This window comes from Oryctolagus cuniculus, chromosome 17, assembly GCF_964237555.1.
Source record: "Oryctolagus cuniculus chromosome 17, mOryCun1.1, whole genome shotgun sequence".
Classification (NCBI taxonomy): domain Eukaryota; kingdom Metazoa; phylum Chordata; class Mammalia; order Lagomorpha; family Leporidae; genus Oryctolagus; species Oryctolagus cuniculus.
The window spans coordinates 52,193,057-52,215,677 of NC_091448.1; the positions used below are offsets into that span (position 1 = coordinate 52,193,057).

The 22,621-nt window shown below is 53.6% G+C and overlaps 1 protein-coding gene across 3 annotated transcripts; it reads left to right on the plus strand.

Annotated features, from left to right (window-relative positions):
* Positions 1–6,835: 6,835 nt before the first annotated feature.
* Positions 6,836–12,892, plus strand: ATP1B2 (ATPase Na+/K+ transporting subunit beta 2). Of its 3 annotated transcripts, XM_070059938.1 has the most exons (9): positions 6,838–7,542; positions 9,253–9,381; positions 9,588–9,692; positions 9,794–9,999; positions 10,213–10,269; positions 10,365–10,391; positions 10,790–10,810; positions 11,044–11,142; positions 11,250–12,892. In XM_070059938.1, exons 1-9 carry the CDS (start codon positions 7,431–7,433, stop codon positions 11,412–11,414), a joined length of 921 nt encoding a protein of 306 aa, XP_069916039.1. In that variant the 5' UTR covers positions 6,838–7,430; the 3' UTR covers positions 11,415–12,892.
* The last annotated feature ends 9,729 nt before the right edge of the window (positions 12,893–22,621 follow it).

Consider the following 22,621-nt stretch of genomic DNA (forward strand, 5'->3'; position numbering starts at 1 on the left):
ATCCCTGCTTGGGACACCCACATCCCACACTGGAGTCCCATCTCCGCTTTGCATCCATCTCCCTACTAACGCACCTGGGAGGCAGTGGATGATGGCTCAGATGCTAGGGCCCCTGCCACCCACAAGGGAGACCCAGAAGCAGTTCCTGACTTCTGGCTCCAGTCTGGCCCTGCCCTGGCTGTTGCAGGCATTTGGGGAGTGAGTCAACAGATGGAAGATTCTTTCTTTCTCTCTCTCTCTCTCTCTCTCTCTCTCTCTCTCTCTCTCTCTCTCTTTCTCTCAGTTCTTCCTTTCTGGAGATCCTGGAGGGAGGGCTGGGTTCCAGGAGGAGGCTGGGGTTTGTAATGACTCTTTGACCCCAAGCCCCCATGGACTTTTCCAGATCTTCCCTTGCTCAGTTTGTTTTGCTGTGAACATCAATGCGGGGCCACTGCTTCCTAACCTACAGGAGACGACCCAATGCGGGGGACACTCATTCTTTCCCTCCTGGTGAGCAGGGGGCCTCTAGGGCTGTGTTGAGGTTGTGTCTTGAGGTTAGGGACCAGGTTTCCTGTCTCCAGACTGAGGCGTGACCATTCCAACGCTCCTGACCCTGATGAAGGAAAGAGCAGCTTGCATCCCTGGGGGTTCTTGCAGAAGGAGCCGTTCCATGTTAAGCGCAGTTCATCAACCAGGCATTATCTTTGGCAGCTCTCTGCATTGCTGGGTGTGCAGGGCACATAAATAGACAAAGACGAAGGTCTGGGGCAGGCATTATGGTGCAGAACAGTGAGTTAAGCCACCACCTGGCACACCTGCATCCCATATCCGAGTGCCTGGGTTTGAGTCCTGGCTATTCTGCTTCTGATCCAGCTTCTGGTTGATTTGCATCCTGAGAAGCATCAGATGGTGGACCAAGCCAGGTCCATGGCTTCTGGCTTTGACTGGCCCAGCCTTGGCTGTTGCAGGCGGTTAGGGAGTGAACCAGCAGATGGAAAATCTCTCTGTCTCTTTGTCTCTCTGCCTCCCCTCCTTTGTCTTTCAAATAAATAAATAGATATTAAAAAAAAAAAAAACACAGAGAGTTTGGAGTCTAGTTGAAAAGACATGGAGCTGGCATTGTGGCACAGCAGATTAAGCCCCCGCCTGCAGCACCAGCTCCACTTCTGATCCAGCTCTTTGCTCATGTGCCTGGGAAACCAGCGGATGATGTTCCAATGCTCGAGTCCCTGCACCCATGTGGGAGACACAGAAGAAGCTCCTGGTTCCTGGCTCCTGGCTTCGGATCAGTGTGGCTCCAGCCATTGCGGCCATTTGGGAAGTGAACCAACAGAAGGAAGACCTTTCTCTCTGTCTCTCTCACTGTCTGTAACTCTACCTCTCAAATAAATAAATAAAATCTTTTTTAAAAAAGGACAAAAACTTAGGCATCAGCCTTGATTCCTCTCTTTCACCGCACCCTTCACTCTGCCTCCAGTGTAGACCCTGAAACCCTCTTCCCATCTCCATCTGCAGACCTGCTGCCCTGGAGCCACACCTCCCGCCCCACAACTTGTTGTGGAGCTCTGCTCTCCTTGCTTCCTGCTCTCCACATGGCCTCCTTGGCGACTCTCATTAAATTTGATTACATCACTGCCCTGCTCAAACCCTAGAGTTACTTCTATGAAGGCTGAATTGAAATCCAAAGTGCTCCCTGCGATCTGCAAGGACCTGCATGATTTGGCCCCAAGCATGCCTCTCAGGACTCTTGCCCTACGGCTCTGGCCTTCCATTGGAATGCCCAGCCTTAAACTTGCACTTTCTTCTTCTCAGAAAGCTCTTCCGGGTGGGTGCTGTGGCTCACCGGGTTAACGCCCTGGCCTGAGGTGCCGGCATCCCATATGGGCGCCGGTTCTAGTCCCAGCTGCTCCTCTTCTGATCCAGCTCTCTGCTGTGGCCTGGGATAGCAGTAGAAGATGGCCCAAGTCCTTGGGCCTGTACCCGCATGGGAGACCCAGAAGAAATTCCTGGCTCCTGGCTTCGGATTGGTGCAGTTCCAGCCGTTTGCAGCCAACTGGGGAGTGAACCATTGGATGGAAGACCTCTCTGCCTCTCCTCTCTCTCACTGTGACTTTCAAATGAATAAATAAATTTAAAAAAAAGAAAGCTCTTCCCCCACCTCTCCCCAGCTCCTTTGGGTCATTGAAGTCTCACATTAAATCCTCCCAGGATGGACATTTGGCCGAGCAGCTAGGACACCTGCATCCCAAATGAGAATGCCTGGGTTTGGTCCCTGTCTCAGGCTCCTGACTCCACTTTCCTATTAATGCAGACCTCGGAAGGCATTGACAATGGCTCAAGTAATTGGATTTCTATCACCCATGTGTGAGACCTGGATGGAGTTCCCAACCTCCCAGCTTTGTTCCCAGCCAGGAAGATTGTTACAAGCATTTAGGGAGTAAACCAGTGAATGGGAACATCTCTCTCTCTCTCTCTCTCTCTCTCTCTCTCTCTCTCTCTGTTAAATATGTAAATAAATAGATAAAATTTAAGAAGGGAATGGGCATTGTGGCACAGTGGTTTAGGCTGCTACTGGGATGCCTACATCCCATATCAGAGTGCCTGGCTTCAGAGCGAGATCCTCCATTTCCTATCCAGCTTCCTGTTACTGTGCATGGGAAGGCAGCAGGGGATGCCTCAAGTACTTGAATTCTTGCTGTCCCTGTGGGAGACCTGGATGAAGTTTTAGGCTTTTGGATTCGGCTCGACCAAGCCCTGGCTGTCACGGGGATTTGTGGAAGGAACCAGTGGTTGGAAGATCTCTCCTCCTGCCCCGACTCCTGGCCCCATCACTCTGCCTTTCAAATGAAGAAATAAATTTTTTTAAAAAAGACATTTATTTATTTGAAAGCCAGAGTTACACAAAGACAGAAGGAGAGGCAGAGAGAGGTCTTCCATCTGCTGGTTCACTCTTCAACGGGCCGCAACAGCTGGAGCTATGCTGATCCGAAGCCAGGAGCCAGGAGGCAGGAGCCTCCTCCAGGTCTTCCCATGTGGGTGCAGGGGCCCAAGGATTTGGGCTCTCTTCTACTTCTTTCCCAGGCCACAGCAGAGAGCTGGATCAGAAGTTGTGCAGCCGGGACTCGAACCGACGCTCATCTGGGATGCTAGCACTACAGGCCAGTGGCGTTACCAGCTACGCCACAGCACGAGCCCCCAATCTTTTTTCTTTGAAATGTCTGCTCCTTAGGAAAACCATCCCTGACTATCCAGGAACTTTCTGATGCACCACTCTGTCTTACTCTTTCTGCCTAACATTGACATTGTTTTGTTCGCTTATTTTTCTTGGCTGCTAGATTGGTCCCCAGGAGCAAAGGGGCCAGAGCCTCATCAGCTGTAAGCCAGTGCTCATTAGGTATGTGCTGGATGAATGAATGAATGGGAGTTGGAGCTGGGCTCTGAGGACGGGCAAACTTCTAGGAGGAGAAAATGAAATGAACCCAGGTGTGAAGTCAGGAATAAGCAGAGAAGGCAGTGGAGGAAGGCCCAAGTGCTCGAGCCCCTGCACCCACATGGGAGACCTGGAGGAAGCTCCTGGATCCTAGCTTAGGCCTGGCCCAACCCTGGTCGTTACAGCCATCTGGGGCATGAACCAGTGAATGGAAGATTCCCTCTCTGTCTCTGTCTCTGTCTCTCTCTCTGCCATTCAAATAAATACATTAATTAATTAAAAAGAAAGAAAGAAAGAAAAGAATGAGCACAGTCTGCCCTGGGAGTGGTCAGCTTAGTTGCAGCGCAGGACCGGGTGGAGTTAGCGAGAAAGGAGGCAGAGGACCCTGGCTGGGTGTGGGCTGTGGGGCACCCTGCAGTCCGATGGGGGGAGCAGGACTCCCTCCTGCTGGGGAGCAGGGAGCCAGTGAAGACTTTTGAACTGAGGAGTGGCCTAATTAAAGCTGTATTTTAAGAAAATTAATCGAGTCTCCTGCAAAACAGACTGAAGCAGGACCAGCTCTGCACGATCTGGGAGACCAAGTGCAAAGTGTTGTTCAAACAGCAGGGGACAAGTGCTGTTAGAGGCACCAAGAGACTAAATATTTTCCTTTCTCCCACAGTTCTTCTCTTGACTTCTTGTGGTGTTTCTCTTTGCTATTAAAAATTAAAAATTAATGGGGCCAATATTGTGGCATAGCGGGTAAGGCCACAGCCTGTGACGCTGGCATCCCATATGGGTACCAGTTTGTGTCCCAGCTGCTCTAATTCTTCCTTCCTTCCTTCTTTTTCTTTTCTTTTTCTTTCTTTCCTCCTTCCTTCCTTCCTTCCTTCCTTCCTTCCTTCCTTCCTTCCTTCCTTTCTCTCTCTCTCTCTCTCTTTTTAAGATTTATATATTTGAAAGTCAGAGTTACTGAGAAGGGGAGGCAGAGAGAGAGAGAGAGAGAGAGAGAGAGAGAGATACAGGGAAATCCATCTTCCATCTGCTGGTTCATTCTCCAAATGGCTGCAATGGTCAGGGCTGGGCCAGGCTGAAGCCAGGAGCAGGAGTTTCATCTGGGTCTCCCATGTGGGTGCAGGGGCCCAAGGACTTGGGCCATCTTTCACTGCTTTCCCTGCATTAGCAGGGAGCTTGATCGGAAGTGGAGCAGCCAGGACTTGAACCAGTGCACATACGGGATGCCGGTGCTGCAGGCAGCAGCTTTACCCTGTATGCCGCAGCACTAGCCCCCTGCTCTCTCTTTCTCTCCCTCTCTGTAACTCTGACGTTCAAATAACTTTCTTTTATTTTTGTTTTGTTTTCAGATTTACTTATTTTGGACATAGATTAACATAGAGAAGAAACATGACTCAGCCAAGACAGGCAGGATGCCCTCATCGCGCACACGGAAAGGTAGAATGATGTTGCTTGTTTTCCGCATTCAAATTAAGTTCTGCTTCCACCACAAAGTGTGGCCTCGCATCTATCAGCACTCTCAATTGTAGACGAGGCCGGTGCTGTGGCTCACTTGTTAATCCTCTGCCTGCAGCGCTGGCATCCCATGTGGGCGCTGGGTTCTAGTCCTGGTTGCTCCTCTTCCAGTCCAGCTCTCTGCTATGGCCCAGGAAGGCAGTGGAGGATGGCCCAAGTGCTTGGGCCCTGCACCTGCATGGGAGACCAGGAGGAAGCACCTGGCTCCTGGCTTCGGATCGGCGCAGCACTGTCCGTAGCGGCCATTTGGGGGTGAACCACGGAAGTAAGACCTTTCTCTCTGTCTCTCTCTCTCTCTCTAACTCTGTCAAATAAAAATTAAAAAAAAAATTGTAGATGAACTCACTTAGTTATGTAGACATAACACATTCCCTTCGTGCTTGCTTTGAGTCTAGTGGAACTGCCTTTGAGTCTACTTCCAGGAATCGCAGGTAAACCAGAATTCGTGTGGTGGGGCCAGCATGTCATGTGCACCTGCTCACACCCATGTTCCAGTGTTGCACTGGAGCTTATCTACAAAGCACAAGTTCAAAGATAAAGCTATGAAGAATTTCAAGATGGAGATGGCAAAGCATGCAAGCAAGCAATTCTGAGCTGGGGCCTTTGGCAGCTGAGCAGGTTGCACGTCACGAGCTGGCACCGGACTGGAGGGACTCTGTTTGAGGACAAGAGTGATAGGAGAGATGTTGAGGACCTGGGCCAGGGATTTAGGCTGAGTGTGGAAAGCAAAGAATGTCTCCAAGCAAAAGTGACAAGATTTGAAGCTGGTGATTCTTTTCTTTCTTTCTTTTCTTTTCTTTTTTTTTTAAGATTTATTTATTTGAAAGCCAGATTTACATAGAGAGAGAAGGAGAGGCAGAGAGAGAGAGAGAGAGAGGGAGAGAGAAAGGTCAGTCTTCCATCCATTGGTTCACTCCCCAAACGGCTGCAATGGCCGGAGCTGAGCCAGGCTGAAACCAGGAGCCAGGAGCTTCCTCCAGGTCTCCCACGCGGGTGCAGGGGCCCAAGGACTTGGGCTATCTTCTACTGCTATCCCAGGCCATAGCAGAGAGCAGAATGGGAAGTGGAGCAGCCGGGACTGGAACCGGCACCCACATGGAATGCTGGCACTGCAGGCGGCAGCTTTACCTGCTATGCCACAGCGCCAGCCCCGAAGCTGTAATGCTTAAACAACTCCCTCCTCTCCTCCCCTCCCTGGCAGTGGGCCGCTGCCGCCTTGTGAAAGCTGGCACTTCACTTGAACCTGTCTTGGCCTCTCTTGAAAGACAGCTGCACACAGTCTCCTCAATAAGGAGGTGGGAGGGAAATTCAGGCATGGAGCTGGGGGTGTGGGCCGAACCCCTGAGCAGGCCCGGCTACAGGGCTGGGGTCTCCGGGCCATGCTGGGAACAGGGCTTCAGGAGAACCTGTGCTGGGAAGATGGGGAACCCGCACCTCTTATAGGGGGTCTTGGGGACGGGATGAGGATTGCCCTCCTGCGGGGGCTTCTGGAGGTCTGTGTGTGGTTTGGTCCAGCATCCCCGCTGGTGTCTCGGCCGTCTTTCCTGGTCTTTGGCTTTTCTCCACTCCTCTCACATCTGGACCCTTCCGGGGCATCTCCTCGTATATCTTAGTGCTTTTCTAACTCCCTGCTTGGGGCCCCATCTTTGAGCAGTCTCTGAGTCTCCCGGGGGTTATCTCTCTCTCTCTCTACTCCACCCATACTCGCCCTGTACCCTTCCTTCCACCCTGTTCCAGTCCAGTATCTGGTGGGGACAGGGGACAGACAGCCTGGTCCCAAAGAGGCGGCAGGGGGGCGGGCCCAAGGGCTAGCTCCATATTTGCATATGCATGAGGTCGCCCGGGCCAACGGCGGGGGGCGGGGCTTCTGGGGGGTGGGAAGGAGGCGGGCACCCTCAGAGCCGCAGAGTATAAAGACCGCGCGCCGAGACCGCGGGCCCCGCACTGCTGAGGAGCGGAGCCTCCGCCCGGGGGACCCCCATCCCAGGCTGTCCCCCAACTGCGCGTCCCCGCCCCACCCTCGCGGCCGAGCCACCACTGGAGCCCTGAGCGGTCACCCACCCCGTTCCTCAGATTCTTGGCATCTTGGATTTCGGGGCGGCCCCCTCCCCCACCTCTCCCTGCCTCTTTGCACCCCGCTGTTCTCTGCGTTTCGCTCGGGTTTCGTAGCCGTCTGTTTTTTTGCACCCCTTTTCGGTTTGCTTCCAGGCGGTCTGAGGGCTGAAGCTGCGTCGCACCCCTCCCCTTGTTATCCATCCCTGCCCTGACAGCTCCCCTTTCCGTCGCAGTCGGGGGGCCTAGCATAACAGCACCTCCGCCGCGCTGCCAGCACCCCGCCGCGCGTGGCCGTGCACCCGGGGATTCGCAGCAGCTGCATATCTGAGAGGGGGCTCCTTCGCTCCCAGCGCCTCTGCTCCCCGCACGCTCCAGCGCGTGGAGGGCTCCAGCGCGCGGCGCCCCCGCTTCTCCGCAGCCCCCCGCCCCGCGCCGGGACTCGCCCCGCGCCGCCAAGATGGTCATCCAGAAAGAGAAGAAGAGCTGCGGGCAGGTGGTTGAGGAGTGGAAGGAGTTCGTGTGGAACCCGAGGACGCACCAGTTCATGGGCCGCACTGGGACCAGCTGGGGTACGCAGGGTCGGCGCGCGAGGGGCTTGGGGAGGCGGCGAGGCGACGCCTCAGGGGCGCACGATCCTGCCGGCTCGGCCCCAGCTCCCCTCCCGGTTCCCGGCGTCCGGCCCCCCTGCCGGGCTCGGGGCTGGGAGGGGGCCGAATCACCGGTCTAATCTCCCCGGCTGGCCGCTGCGGAGGCGGAGAAAGTAGGTCACTGCCGCCTTCCCGCCCCCCGCGGAGCCCCCTCGGGCGGGGGGTCGCGGGCTCTGCGCGCGTGTCCGCGCCGCGGCGCTCACGCCCTCTCTCGGGGCCTTTGCGCTCTGCGCCGCCGGCCCCCGCCTCGGAAGGGCGCCCCTTCCCTGCCTCCGGCTCCCACCAGCTCGCCAGCCCGGCTATTTTTAGCTCATGCCCACCCCTGGACCCTGGGAACATTCATGAGGGGGCGGGTCTTAGAGGGGGGCGTGTGTGAGGGGGTTCTAAACAGCCGAAGTTGTGGGTCCAGTCTCCCACCTCCTGGTGTTTGGAGTCGTCGGTGGCTGCTTTTTGGATGGAGGGGCTGCAGGGGAGGGTGACCCCCTGGGGCTTTAGGGGCTGGATATTCCGCCCAGATGTCTTTGGAGCTAGGGGCGGCTGGTGAGATGTGCACATCATCGCGGGGTGTGTCTGTGGGAATGGTGGCAGGGCAGGGCTTAGGGTGTGGAGGGAGTTGTCCGTGGTCAGGGGCTTGGCGATGGGCACAGGTGCAGTGAGGGGTGGGATTCTGAAAGGGGTTCACAGGCAGGGAAGTCTGTGCGACACAATTTGCCTTTCATCCACACTGATGGGATGTGATCCCCATCAGCCCACCCACCTGGGGCCCCCAGAGGGGAGTCCAGCGGAATCCCTGCCCTTGGGGGCCAGCCCCTAGGGCTCCATGCATGCTTAGAGAATCTGCAGGGACTTCAGGGAGATGGAAGGGTGTAAAAGCCTGTGGTCTCAGGTGATCGGAGCAGGAGGCCCTTACCACATGCTGAGAGAGCCTGGAGAGGGGAGGGGTCAAAGGAAGGCTGTGGGAACTCTGCCTTCAGGCCCCCTGCTGCCCAGGGCTCCGTGTGTGTGTGTGTGTGTGTGTGTGTGTGTGTGTGTGTGTTGAGGGTGAGCTGACTGTGCAAGCTTTGCAGCTGTCTCAGACAGAGATCTGGTAGCTAGGCCAGAGTGTCCAGGTTTGGTTCTGGGGGCTCCAGGAGAGGGGAGGGTCGCACTGCCGTCAGTGGGTCCAGGCTCTGCAGGGTGGTAGGAGAGCTTGGAGGTGAATGGTGGCCGGGAGCTGCTTCAGAAGGACAGCCTTAGGCACGAGGAGCAAGCAGGATTGCCGGAACAGATGTTGTGCCTTTTCAGGGCCATGCATGGCTGGGAAGTTGGAAACGTAATTGGAGGCAAAATGACAGCGGCCTGTACTTGGGGTTGTCCCAGCAACAAGAGTTTTAGGTCTCTTGTGGTTTTCACAAGGTTGGGCTTCGCTGTGCTCCAGGACCAGGAGGGGGCTGGGAGTCCTGGCTGGAAGCCAGACACAACTGCCTGTTTCCAGTTTGTCTCATTTTGCTCCCTGGGGGACAGCTCTGAGCCGTCCCCTTGGCTCTGCCATCAGCCCAGCGCAGAACTCCTCAGTGGCTGGAAGGGTGTGTGGGGAGAGGTGAGGTCACGGCGGGAGACTTTGAACCTACTGACCCGTTTCCTCCTCCCTAGCCTTCATCCTCCTCTTCTACCTCGTCTTCTATGGCTTCCTCACCGCCATGTTCACCCTTACCATGTGGGTGATGCTGCAGACTGTCTCTGAACATACCCCCAAGTACCAGGACCGACTGGCCACACCTGGTGAGTGAGGGGCTGCCACGCCCTCAGCCCTCTCAAAAACTCGCCGCGGCGTTCCGGCGTTTGCTTCCGGTGAGCCACTCCCTGTGTGCTAGGGAGCTGTGCTTTTCTGCACCTTGCCCTGGTGTCTCCATGCCCATCTTCTTCCCTCTGAGTGTGGCCCCTCATCTTCCATGACCCCCCACTCCCACCCATGTCTGCTGCTGTAGGCTTGATGATTCGCCCCAAGACTGAGAACCTTGACGTCATTGTCAATGTCAGTGACACTGAAAGCTGGGACCAGCACGTCCAGAAACTCAACAAGTTCTTGGAACGTGAGTGTGGGGCTGGCTCTGCGGTCGTCTGGGACCTTGGGCAGGGGGTTGGAGCCCCACCTTGGGCTTGTGACTTTTTCTGCTTCCTTCTACCTCCTTAGCTTACAATGACTCCATCCAAGCCCAAAAAAATGATGTGTGCCGCCCCGGGCGCTATTACGAACAGCCGGATAACGGAGTCCTCAACTACCCGAAACGCGCTTGCCAATTCAACCGCACTCAGCTGGGCAACTGCTCTGGCATTGGGGACCCCACCCACTACGGTTACAGCACTGGGCAGCCCTGTGTCTTCATCAAGATGAACCGGGTACCGTGACCTTTGTCCTCGGGGGGCCACCGTCCGCTGACACCTGTGTCTGGTCACTGGGGCTGCCGGGCCTCGGAGAGATTTTTGGATATTTGAGGAGCTGAGAGAAGAGGAAGGTGGGGCCGTGGGAGGCTGAGCTTGGCAGCTGGACGGTTGGATGCCCGTGGCGGTGACAGCTTCCCTAACTGTCACCACCGTCCCTCCTCACTGCAGGTCATCAACTTCTATGCAGGAGCCAACCAGAGCATGAACGTTACCTGTGCCGGGAAGGTGAGTTGGCGTGGCCCTGCTTCCTGCTCCCCTGTGTGTTCTTGGTGGTTTCCGTGTGACTCGCTCATGTCTCCGTTATTTTCTTTGCTTGCCAGAGGCCCCTACACTATAGGGACAAGGGGGTAAGAGGGGGCTTCAGTGTGGCTTCGCCTCCAAGGGGCTCCCGCACCTCTTGCTTCCCTAGGATGCAGATGCCCGCTCTCGAGGGGTTAAACACACGCCTCGTCCTCCTCCAAAGTCTTGACTTCTGGCCTCTCCCTCTAGCCTCCTGCCTTCTCCTTCTCCTGCCCTGGTCGTCTGTGTCCCTGCCCTCCCTCGTGTCTCGCTCCTCTCCGCCAGTTCCCTGTAGATCCCTGGTAGCCGCTGCTCTCTCTGCACCATCTGCCACCCCTAAGCGTCCCTGGTGCCCGGCTCCCCCACTTCGTCCTCCCTAGAAACCTCTGCCCCTCCCCATGCTGTCCCCTCCCTGCTTCCCCCGAGAGCTCACCCGTTTGTCTGTTCTCTCTTGGCTCTGCTCCAGAGACCGATTCCTGAGGATGGGGTAAGAACTGGGGCAGGAGTAGAGTAGGAGGCCTTGGTGTCCTTAGCATCTTTTTAGGGGTTCGCTGTGTGATGAGAACCGGGCTACCCGTTCACACACTTGCACAGGCACCTAGCACTCCACAGCTCAAGGCAGGGATAACTTGGGGCAAAGAAAAAGCCAAGAGGAGTATAGTGAGCTTTGGGGTGCCTTCCCTAATGCGCTCACCCCTCCCGCTTCCTGTACCCGCACAGCGAGATGAAGACGCTGAGAATCTGGGCAACTTCGTCATGTTCCCAGCCAATGGCAACATCGACCTCATGTATTTCCCCTACTACGGCAAAAAGTTCCATGTAAGTCGCAGAGCGTCCGGGGATGGTGACTCCTCGGGAGACACAGGGGGCATTGGGGAGAAGGTGGGGCTGCTCTAGGCCTAGACCCTTGCTCCCCTGTGGCCCAGGTGAACTACACACAGCCCCTGGTGGCCGTGAAGTTCCTGAACGTGACCCCCAATGTGGAGGTGAACGTGGAATGCCGCATCAACGCCGCCAACATTGCCACTGATGACGAGCGGGACAAGTTCGCCGGCCGCGTGGCCTTCAAACTGCGCATCAACAAAACCTGAGGCCCCTTCCTCTCACCCCCACCTCTCTCCTGTGGATGCTTCTGGAATGTCCCTGACCCTGCCTGATCCCTCCCTCACCCACCCCAAAGGTATTTTTTATAACAGAGCTATGACTTGTCTGAGCCTCACACCTTTCTCCTTGACTTCTGATGTGCGCTGTGACCCCCCTGGCTACACACATTCCCCCCACCCCAACTTCCTCCAACCTTAGCTCGGCTGGATCGGGGAGGTGGGTTACCCAGAAGGCCGCGGAGTGGTTGGTTCTGCTGTGGTTGCGAGTGGAGTGCCCTTGCAGCTACCACTTCTGCCCCCCTTTCCCTTGGGTGCTACAGAAAACACCCACTTACCCCCTGCCCTACACACATGCACACACACCCACACACACGCATACACACACACGTCCCTTGTGTCAGCCCTCGTCTTTCTCACCTCCGTTCCCGAGCTTCCGCCTCTGTTCCTTTCTGTCCCCACCCTCCTCCTTGGTCCACGCTGTCCCTGTCTTGAAGGATTTTGACCTCTCTGGCTCGCTCCCTAGTCCCGCCTCTGGAAGGCAGCCATTGGTCGGTGCCTGAGCACAAGGTGGTTGGTTCTGTGGCCTTGCCCCTCTTCCCTGGCCCATCCTGTTTCTTCTCACCCCATGGTGACCCCATCAGCTGGAAAACAGGGACTGGAAATGGAGTCCCTAAGGATCCTTCTCCAACATCCTCTAGCGCCCCCTGGTTCCCTCCCTGTCCCTCCTGTCACCCCCAAGAGCCAGGACTGACTCAGGAGGGCAGGGTTGACCTGGGCTGAATTCTGTTTCTTTCGATGGCGCCCTTCCCCCATTTGCCTTCCCAGAATATCCTTCAAGTTCCACTTCCCAGGGAGCTCTGGGGGAGGGGTGGCCGTCTTGGCCCCGTCCCTAGTGGCTACCTTGGGAAATGTGCTTGGTGTGGGACTGCTCCACCTCCCTCCCCGAGCCACAGCGGTGGCCCCCACTGTCCTCTCTCTCTGGCCTTAGCAAGTTATCAACAAATCACTAATCCCTTCCGTCTCCTACGCATGCCATCCCCAAAGTTTCAAATGCCCGCCTCCGTCCAGGATCCGAATTTCTTGGCTCCGTCTCTCCCAGCTCTTCTGCCTTTACAGGAAACACCCCAGAACGCCCCTAGAATGTTCAGCGAGGGCCCCCTGCCCCGAGTGTCCTTAGCTTCTGAGGCATTTTAACCTTTTCTCCCCTTGTCCCTTCACCTCCTGATCTCTCTAACCCCCCTTTCCTCTGTTAATGCTGCCCCGCCTCCCCCCACGGGCCCCTCCCTTCTCCCTCTTGCTGATCCACGTCTCTTCCCATTGGGTCCCCAGCTTTCCTGCACCCACCCCTCCCACAGTGGTCTCTCTCTCTGCAGTTATTTAATGCCTGTGTCAGATCTACTGTAAAAAGAGGATAAAGTACAATAAAATGAGAGCAACTATATATATAAATATATATCACACACAGAGCCCTGTGTGCCGGTTGTTCCTTTCTGAGCCCTGGGAAGAGAGTGGAGGGGGTTTGTGGGCGATTCCAGGGTTACCCATGTTTGGGGGTTGCTTCCTGCCTTTGTCTCTTCCTTCCAGTGCCCAAGCATCCTGTCCCCTCTCCTTCACCTCGACTAATGTTGTAAGACATTTTTATTTATTAAAAGACAGAGGGGCCAGTGCTGTGGTGCAGCGGGTTAAAGCCCAGCCTGCAGTGCCGGCATCCCATATGGGCGCCAGTTTGAGTCCTGACTGCTCCACTTACAATCTAGCTTCCTGCTAATGCGCCTGGGAAAGCAGCTGAGGATGGCCCAAGTGCTTGGGCCCCTGCACCCATGTGGGAGACCCAGAAGAAGCTCCTGGCTCCTGGCTTCAGATTGGCCCAGCTCCTGCCATTGCGGCCATTTAGGGAGTGAACCAGCAGATAGAAGACCTCTCTCTCTCTGCCTCTCTGTAACTCTGCGTTTCAAATAAAATAAATAAATTTCTATTAAAAAGAGAGAGAGAGACAGAGAGACAGAGAGACAGTGACAGAGACCTTACATTTGCTGGTTCATTCCCAAATGCTGGCAGCAGCCAGGGCTGGTCTTAGCCAAAACCAGAAGCCTGGAATTCAATCTGAGTCCCACGTGGGCGGCAGGGGCCCGCATACTGGAGCCATTATCTGTTGCCTCTCCCGGTGCGCATTAGCAGAAAGCTGGGTCCCAAGTGGAAGGGCCAGGATCTGAACTCAGACGCTCTGATACGGGATGTGGGGGTTCCAAGGGTGTCTTAACTGCCAGCGGCCTGCCTCGCCTTGGCTGGCTTCGTGCACAACATCTTGAGGTCATTCAGTGCAACAGCGGGAGGATGTCTACACTCCTTCATTCAACCGTACTCACAAAGTGCCTACTGTGTGCATTCTAGGCACCATGAAGACACACTTATGAAGGAGGCAGAGTTCCTGCCCCCAAGGAGCTCCCCAGTTTAACGGAAAAGGTGAGGAACACACGAGAAACTCATACAAGGTAGAGCGAAACGTGATCCAGGAAGGGGAGAAAGCTGGTGATGAGAAAATTCCCGGACCAGCCACTCCCTGCTGGGGGCCTCAAAGGGAAGCTTTCTTTTTTTAAAGGTTTATTTTAGTTATTTGAAAGGAGAGTTACAAAGAGAGAGAGGGAGCGACAGAGATATCTTCATCCTCTGGTTCACTCCCCAAATGGCTGCAACAGCTGGGGCTGGGCATGGCTAAAGCCAGGAGCGAGGAGCTCTCTCTGGGTCTCCCAGGTGGGTGCAGGGGCCCAAGCACTCGGGCCATCTTCCGCTGCTTTCCCAGGTGCACTAGCAGGGAGCTGGATCAGAAGTGGAGCAGCCAGAACTGGAGCCGGTGCCCACACGGGATGCCAGCAGCACAAGGTTTAACCTGCTGCCCCACAGAGCTGGTCCAGGAAGCGTTCTTAGAAGAGGCAGCATTGAAGCTGGGGCAAAAAGGATGGGTGGTTTATGGTGAAACGAACATCATCAAATGCTTAGAGACAGATGGGAGAAGTTAAATAGAAGAAACATTGACCTCAAAACAAGATATCAGACCTGCAGGAGCCTAAGTTTGTATACAAAGACACAGGACAGAAGAGTGGGTGGTTAGACACAGCAGTTATATTGCTCGATAAGGGGAGGGGAGGAATTTATGACTTTTTTGTTAAGTATTTCTTTATTTGAAAGGCAGAATTGCAGAGAGGGTGGGGGGAGACTTTCCATCTACGGGTTCACTCCCCATGTGGCCCCAATTGCTGTGGATGGACCAGGCCAAACCAGGAGTTTGGAACTTCATTCGGGTCTCCCAGGTGGGTGCAGGGGCCCCAGCACTTGGGCCATCTTCCGCTGCTTTCCCAGGTGCACCGGCAGGGAGCTGGATCAGAAATGGAGCAGCCTGGGTGTGAACAAGGGCCCACATGGGAAGCCAGAAGCACAGGCAGTTGTTTAATCTGCTGCTTCATAATGCTGGCTCCTGATTTTCTTTTTTTATTTTTGTGGATATTTTTTGCAATCAGTTGGTATTGCCATTTGCTTTGAAAAATAGTTTTTTTTCTTTTTCTTTTTTTTTTGACAGGCAGAGTTAGACAGTGAGAGAGAGAGAGAGAGAGAGAGAGAGAGAGAAAGAGAAAGGTCTTCCTTTTTCCATTGGTTCACCCCCCAAGTGGCCGCTACGGCTGGTGTGTTGCGGCTGGTGCACTGCGCCAATCGAAGCCAGGAGCCAGGTGCTTCTCCTGGTCTCCCATGGGGTGCAGGGCCCAAGGACCTGGGCCATCCTCCACTGCCTTCCCAGGCCATAGCAGAGAGCCGGACTGGAAGAGGAGCAACCGGGACAGAATCCGGCGCCCTGACTGGGACTAGAACCTGGGGTGCTGGCGCCGCAGGTGGAGGATTAGCCTAGTGAGCCACAGCACCGGCCGAAAAGTAGTTTTATTACATATTCATATATACAAGGGTGCTTAAAAAGTCATGGGAAATGGAATTTAGATATTTTGGTGCAAAACTTTTTTTTAAAGATTTTATTTATTTTATTTGAGAGGTAGCGTTATAGGCAGTGAGAGGGAGAGACAAAGAGAAAAGTCTTCCTTCCGTTGGTTCACTCCCCAGTTGGCTGCAATGGCTGGAGCTGTGCTAATCTGAAGCCAGGAGCCAGGAGTTTCTTCTGGGTCTCCCATGTGGGTGCAGGGGCCCAGGGAGTTGGGCCATCTTCTACTGCTTTCCCAGGCCATAGCAGAGAGCTGGGTTGGAAGTAGAGCAGCTGAGACTAGAACTGGTGCTCATATGGGATGCCAGCGCCGCAGGCGGAGGATTAACCTGCGCCACGGCACCGGCCCCTGGTGCAAAAAATTTTTTAAGTCTGGGGCCAGTGCCCTGGCGCAGTGTGTTAAGCCGCTGCCTGCAGTTCCAGCATCCATATGGCACTGGGCTGCTCCACTTCCAATCCAGCTCCCTGTTAATATGCCTGGGAGAGCAACAGAGGGTGGCCCACGAGCTCGAGCCCCTGCACTCACGTAGGAGGCGGAGATGAAGCTGCTGGTTCCCGGCTTCAGCCTGGTCTAGCCCTGATCGGTGTCTCTGCAGCCATTTTGGGAGGGAACTAGTGGATGAAAGATCTCTCTCTCTCTCTTTCTCCCCACCTTGCTGCAACTCTGACTTTCAAATAAATAAATAAATAAATAATTTTTTTTTTGACAGAGTGGACAGTGAGAGAGAGAGACACAGAGAAAGGTCTTCCTTTTTCCATTGGTTCACCCTCCAATGGCTGCCGTGACTGGGGCACTGCGGCCGGCGCATCGCGCTGATCCAAAGCCAGAAGCCAGGTGCTTCTCCTGGTCTCCCATGGGGTGCAGGGCCCAAGCACTTGGGCCATCCTCCACTGCCTTCCCGGGCCATAGCAGAGAGCTGGCCTGGAAGAGGGGCAACCGGGACAGAATCCAGCGCTCCGACCGGGACTAGAACCCAGTGTGCCAGCACCGCAAGGCGGAGGATTAGCCTATTGAACCACTGCGCCAGCCAATAAATAAATCTTTATAAAAATTTTTTTGAAGTCTGAAAAATTTTTTTCATAGTATATATTTTCCATGGACATTTTTAATCATAAAGATAATTAATTAATCTGGGAGGTATAGAGAGAGGGAGAGAGAGACCCCTCCCCAAATTCCTACAACCACTGGAACTGGGCTGAGCTGAAGCTGGGATCTGGGAACTCCAACCAAGTGTCATGTGTGGGTGGCAGGAACCACTGGAGCCATCACTGCTGCCTCCCATAGTCTGTATCAGCAGGAAGCTGGAGTCAGGAGCCGGAGCCGGAGCCGGGAATTGAACCCGGGTACTCCAGTGTGGGACATGGACATCTTAAATGCTAGATCCTTTGGAAATTTTTTGAAACACCATTATATATGCACAATTTTATCATGAATGTATAATAAACACACACCTTGTGTCATATATGTAAGGATCACTCGGTTTTGGTCATTGTTATACCCAAGGTGAAACATATACATACTTTGGTCATCTTTTCCAACTCAATAAATTTCACGTGTCAGTCCTTCACCTGATAAAGGTCTAAATAATTTTTAAAAAATATTTTATTTAGGGGCCAGCGCTATGGTGCAGCGGGTTAATGCCCTGCCTGAAGCGCCTGCATCCCATATGGGCACTGGTTCGAGTCCTGGCTGCTCCACTTTGATCCAGCTCTCTGCTATGGCCTGGGAAAGCACTAGAAGATGGTCCAAGTCCTTGGACCCCTGCACCTGCGTGGGAGGCCTGGAGGAGGCTCCTGGCTCCTGGCTCCTGGCTTCAGATTGGCACAGCTGCGGCTGTTGCGGCCAGTTGGGGAGTGAACCATCATATGGAAGATCTCTCTCTCTCTCTGCCTCTCTTCTCTCTGTGTAACTCTGACTCTCAAGTAAAAAATAAATAAAATCTCTAAAAATATTATTTATTTATTTGAAAGGCAGACTTACAGAGAGACAGGGACAAAGCCATCCTCCATCTGTTTGTTCACTCTCCCAAATAGCCGCAATGGCCAGGGCTGGGCCAGACTGAAGCCAGCAGCCAGGATCTCCTTCCTGGTCTCCCACATGGGTACAGGGCCCTAACCACTTGGGCCATCTTCCACTGCTTTCCTAGGCACAGTAGCAAGTAGCTGGATGGGAAGTGCAGCCGGGACACAACATGAACCAGCACTCACATGGGATGCCAAGTGTTGCAGGTGGCTTAACCTGCTGGGCCACAATGCTGACTCCCTAAGTTATTTCCTACATGGCTACATATTTTGTTTTTGTTTATTCGTTTTTTATCCTTTTTTTAATCTGCTAGAGCTCCTTGACAATTTTGACATAAACCTTCCATGTAACAAAATTTTCCCTAATCTGTTGTTCCCCTCTTCACTTTGTGGCATCTTGTGTTATTAAACATTTTGTTTTTTAAAGATTTACCTATTGAAAAGGCACAATGACAGAGAGAGGCAGAGAGATTAAGATCTTCATTCACTGGCTCATTCCCCCGAAGTCTGTAGCAGCCAGAGCTAAGCCAGGCCAAGAACTCCATCTGGGTCTCCCTTGAGGGCGGCACAAACCCAAGGACTTGGGTCATCACCTGCTGTCTCCCAGATGCATTAGCAGGGAGCGGGGTTGGAAGTGCCAGGACTTGAACTGGCACTCTGATTTAGGATGCTGGTGTTGCAAGCTGTGGCTTAACCCACCGCACCTCAGTGTTGGCCCCTATTTTTAATTTTTAAAATACATTTAAAAATTATTTTTATTACTATTATTATTTTTTGACAGGCAGAGTGGACAGTGAGAGAGAGAGAGGCAGAGAGAAAGGTCTTCCTTTGCCGGTGGTTCACCCTCCAATGGCCACCGCAGAGGCGCGCTGCGGCCGGCGCACCGCGCTGATCCGATGGCAGGAGCCAGGAGCCAGGTGCTTCTCCTGGTCTCCCATGGGGTGCAGGGCCCAAGCACCTGGGCCATCCTCCACTGCACTCCCTGGCCACAGCAGGGAGCTGGCCTGGAAGAGGGGCGACCAGGACAGAATCTGGCGCCCCAACCGGGACTAGAACCCGGTATGCCGGCGCCGCTAGGTGGAGGATTAGCCTAGTGAGCCGCAGCGCCGGCCTAAAAATTATTTTTAATTTGCTTTTTTCAAGGAGCTTTTTTTTTTTTTTTATTTTTTGATAGGCAGAGTGGACAGTGAGAGAGAGAGAGACAGGTCTTCCCTTGCCGTTGGTTCACCCTCCAATGGCCGCCGCTGCAGCCGGCGCAGCGCGCTGATCCGATGGCAGGAGCCAGGAGCCAGGTGTTAATTTGCTTTTTTAAAAAAGATTTACTTACTTATTTGAAAGTAAGAGTTATATATAGAGAGGGAGAGAGTGTGCTTCTATCCACTGATTCACTTCCCAGTTAGCCTCAACAGCCAGGGCTTGGCCAGGCTGAAGCCAGGAGCCAGGGACTCTATCTGGGTCCCCCACATGAGTGGCAGGGGCCATCTTCTGCTACTTTCCCAGGCACATTAGCAGGGAGCTGGAATGGAATGCAACAGCTAGGACTCGAACTGGCGCCCATATGGAATGCCAACATTACAAATGGCAGGGTAACATATTGTGCCACAAGGCCAGCCCATTGGGTAATATTTTTTAAAATTTATTTATTTATTTGAAAGTCAAAGTTACACAGAGAGGCAGAGAGAGAGAGAGGTCTTCCATCTGATGGTTCACTCCCCAATTGGCCGCAACGGCCGGAGCTGCGCCGATCCGAAACCAGGAGCCAGGAGCTTCTTCCGGGTCTCCCACATGGGCGCAGGGGCCCAGGGAGTTGGCCCATCTTCCACTGCTATCCCAGGCCATAGCAGAGAGCTGGATCAGAAGTGGAGCAGCCGGGTCTCGAACTGGCGACCATATGGGATGCCGGCGCTTCAGGCCAGGGCGTTAACCCGCTGTGCCACAGCGCTGGCCCCCCATTGGATAATTTTTTAAAAAGATTTGTTAGGTAGAGTTACAAAGAAAGAGATCTTTTTCATCTTCTGGTTCATTCCCTAAATGGCCCCAATGACCAGGACTGGGGCAGGCAGGAGCCAGGAGCTTTATCCTGGTCTCCTTCATGGGTGGCAGGGACCCAAGCACTTGGGTCATCTGCTGCTGCTTTCCCAGGTGCATTAGCAGGGAGCTGGGTTGGAAGAGGAACAGCTGGGACTCAAACCGGTGCCCATATGGGATGCCGGTGTTTGCAGGCAGGTGGCTTACACTACACCATAGTGCAGGCCTTGTGTAAGTATTTCTAAAAATGTTCATTTTCAACTAAAAAGTAAAAAGCAAAGTGACGCAAAGAGAGCGAGAGAGAGATCTTATTCTGGTTCACTCCCACAAGTTAGGGCTGGGCTGGGCTGGAGCCAGGAACCCCATTCAGGTCTTCAGATGTGTGTGGCATTTGAGCCCGTATCTGCTTCTTTCCAGGTACCTTAGCAGGAAGCTGGAGCAGAGGCAGGGCAGCCAGAACTGGGACTGGCACTCTGTGTGGTGCGTGGGTGTCCAAGCAGGGGCTTCGTCTGCTGTGCCGCTTCTGCTCCTATTAATTGACTTGCAGCAGTTTTGCACATGTATTGGGTACAGTGCAAGATTCTAATACGTGTATACAGTATGTAATGATCATCCCTCAAATTTTTATTTCTATGTGTTGGAAACATTCAAAATCCTCTTTACTAGCTATTTTGAAATGCACATTATTATTTGTTATCAATGATAGTTATCCTGTGCTATAGGACATAAGTTTTCCCTTCTATCCAACTGTACCCCTGTAAATTTTGGAGAGGAGGTATAATTTTTTTTTTTTTTCAATTATTTATTTATTTGAAAGGCAGAGTTACAGAGAGGCAGAGACAGAGAGTCTTCCATCTGCTGGCTTACTCCTCAGGTGGCAGCAACAGCCAAAGCTGCACCAATCTGAAGCCAGGAGTCAGGAGCTTCTTCCAGGTCTCCCATGCAGGTCAGGGGTCCAAGCACTTGGGCCATCTTCCACTGCTGTCCCAGGCCACCCCAGAGAGCTGGATCAGAAGTGGAGCAGCTGGGACTCAAACTGGAGACCATATGGGAAGCTGGCACTGCAGGCAGCAGTTTTACCTGCTAAGCCACAGTGCCAGCCCTGGAGGTATAATATTTTTAATCCAGTGTATTCTATTTAGAGATTTTGCATCTATATTTATTAATTTGTTTTTTAATATATTCATCAGGCTTTGTTAATATTAGCAAAGCCAGCATAATTATAAATTAATTTGGGATTTCATTCTTTTTTTCTTATGACCCATAAATATTTAATCTTTTTTTTTCTTTTTTCCTTTAAGACTTATTTACTTGGAAGGCAGAGAGGTCCTCCATCTGCTGGTTCACTCCCCTGTTGGTCACAATGGCCGGAGCTGCGCCAATTGGAAGCCAGGAGCCAGGAACTCCATCTGGGTCTCCCATGTGGGTTCAGGGACTGAAGCACTGGGAGCATCCTCTGCTTCTCACTGCTTTCCCAGGCACATTATCAGGGAGCTGGATCAAAAGTGGCACAGCTGGAACTTGAACTGGCTCCTGTATGGGAGGCCAGCATTGCAGGCAGTGGCTTTATCCACCACCCCACAGTGCCAGCCCCAAACTCTTTGTTTTTTGATCATTCTTTTTTCCCTCAGTCCAGTGCTCCAGTTTTTCTTTTAAAACATATCTCAGTAATTTAAAAAAAAAAAACTCCTGTTTTTAAGTTTATCTTTTTACTCAAATTTTCCTTTTTGCGCTATTTCAGTTTGTATCGCTGATGTCGGGATGCATTCCAGATTTTTCCCCTTTTTGCTCTTTAATTCTTTTTATTTGCGAGGCAGATAGAGAAGGGCACAGGCAGAGAAATCTCATCTGCCATCAGTTCGCCCTCGGATGCCTGCAACAGTCAGGACTGGGCCAGGCTGAAGCCAGGATCCAGAAACTCAATCCAGGTTTCCCACATGGTTGGCAGGGACACGAGCACTTGAACTACCTGCTTCCCAGTTTCTGAACTGGCAGGAAGCTGGAATCAGGGAAACACTGCCCCACACTCTGCTACTTATTTATTTGAAAGGCAGAGTTAGAGGGAGAGATGGAATCTCTCCCCACGGGCCACAGTGACAAGGGCCAGGCCGGGCCCAGGCCAGGAGCCAGGAGCTTCTTTTCATCTCCCACATGGGTGCAGAGGCCCAGGGACTCGGCCCATCTTCCAGATGCATTAACAGGCAGCTGAATCAGAAGTGGAGCAGCCGGGACTTAATGCCGGTGCTGCAGGCTGCAGCTTAACCTGCTGAGCCACAGTGCCTGGACCCCAGAATACAACTTGCTCTCTGCTATGGCCTGGGAAAGCAGTGGAAGATGGCCCAAGTCCTTGGGCCCCTGCACCCACGTGGGAGACCCAGAAGCTCCTGGCTCCTGGTTTCAGATCAGATCAGCTCTGGCCATTACAGCCAAAGCCAACTGGGGAGTGAACCTGTAGATGGAAGACTCTCTCTCTCCTTCTCTGTGTTACTGACCTTCAAGTAATTAAATCAATCTTAGAAAAAACAAACAAACAAAAAAAACCAGAAGCCAATAAGTGGAACCAGAGAGGTTAAAGATTCACTGAGGGTCAAACAGCTCATAGCAGAGCCGGCCTGAACACCCAGGCCTCAGGGTTCTCAGGGCACACAGATCCATCAGCTTGCACCGGAGGGGATCCGCGGAGGCAGAGTGGATCTACTTCCCAGGGAAGAGCGGCAGTGCAGCCAGAGCCAGGGACACCGCCTGAAGTGCTGAGGGCGCGCGGACGCTGGCTGTGCATCAGAACCGGTAGTTTCTGCTCCCCTGGATTTTGCAGAGTCCTTGCCCTCAGCCCGGGTGGTGACTGTGTGAGGCTGGAACCTGATTACAAGGAGCATTGCACAGCGCATGCATGCGGCACATCACCAACCTGTGAATCCCGGTGTCCTGGGCTCAACTGTGCTCCCAGAAGGAAAAGAGGGGGAAAAAGGGGGGTTCTCGAGGTGACCTGTCCACAGGAGCGAGGAGACGGAGTTTCAGGAGCGGGTAGGGTGGGAGCCGAGTTAAGTGTCGGCTCTGGCATTCCCAAGCTAGGAAAGAAAAACGTGGTCTCGAAGGCAGGGACCCTGCGTGGCAAGGCGAGGGCTCAGGGGTGCGGGTGCTCTGGGCCTGGCTGATGGGCCTG

Excerpts from the sequence above, each read along its gene's own strand:
- ATP1B2 (XM_070059938.1), top strand. The coding sequence starts at position 7,431 with ATGGTCATCCAGAAAGAGAAGAAGAGCTGCGGGCAGGTGGTTGAGGAG. Across the intron at positions 10,811-11,043 it reads GACCGATTCCTGAGGATGGG|CGAGATGAAGACGCTGAGAA; the intron begins GTAAGAACTGGG and ends GTACCCGCACAG. Across the intron at positions 11,143-11,249 it reads ACTACGGCAAAAAGTTCCAT|GTGAACTACACACAGCCCCT; the intron begins GTAAGTCGCAGA and ends CCTGTGGCCCAG.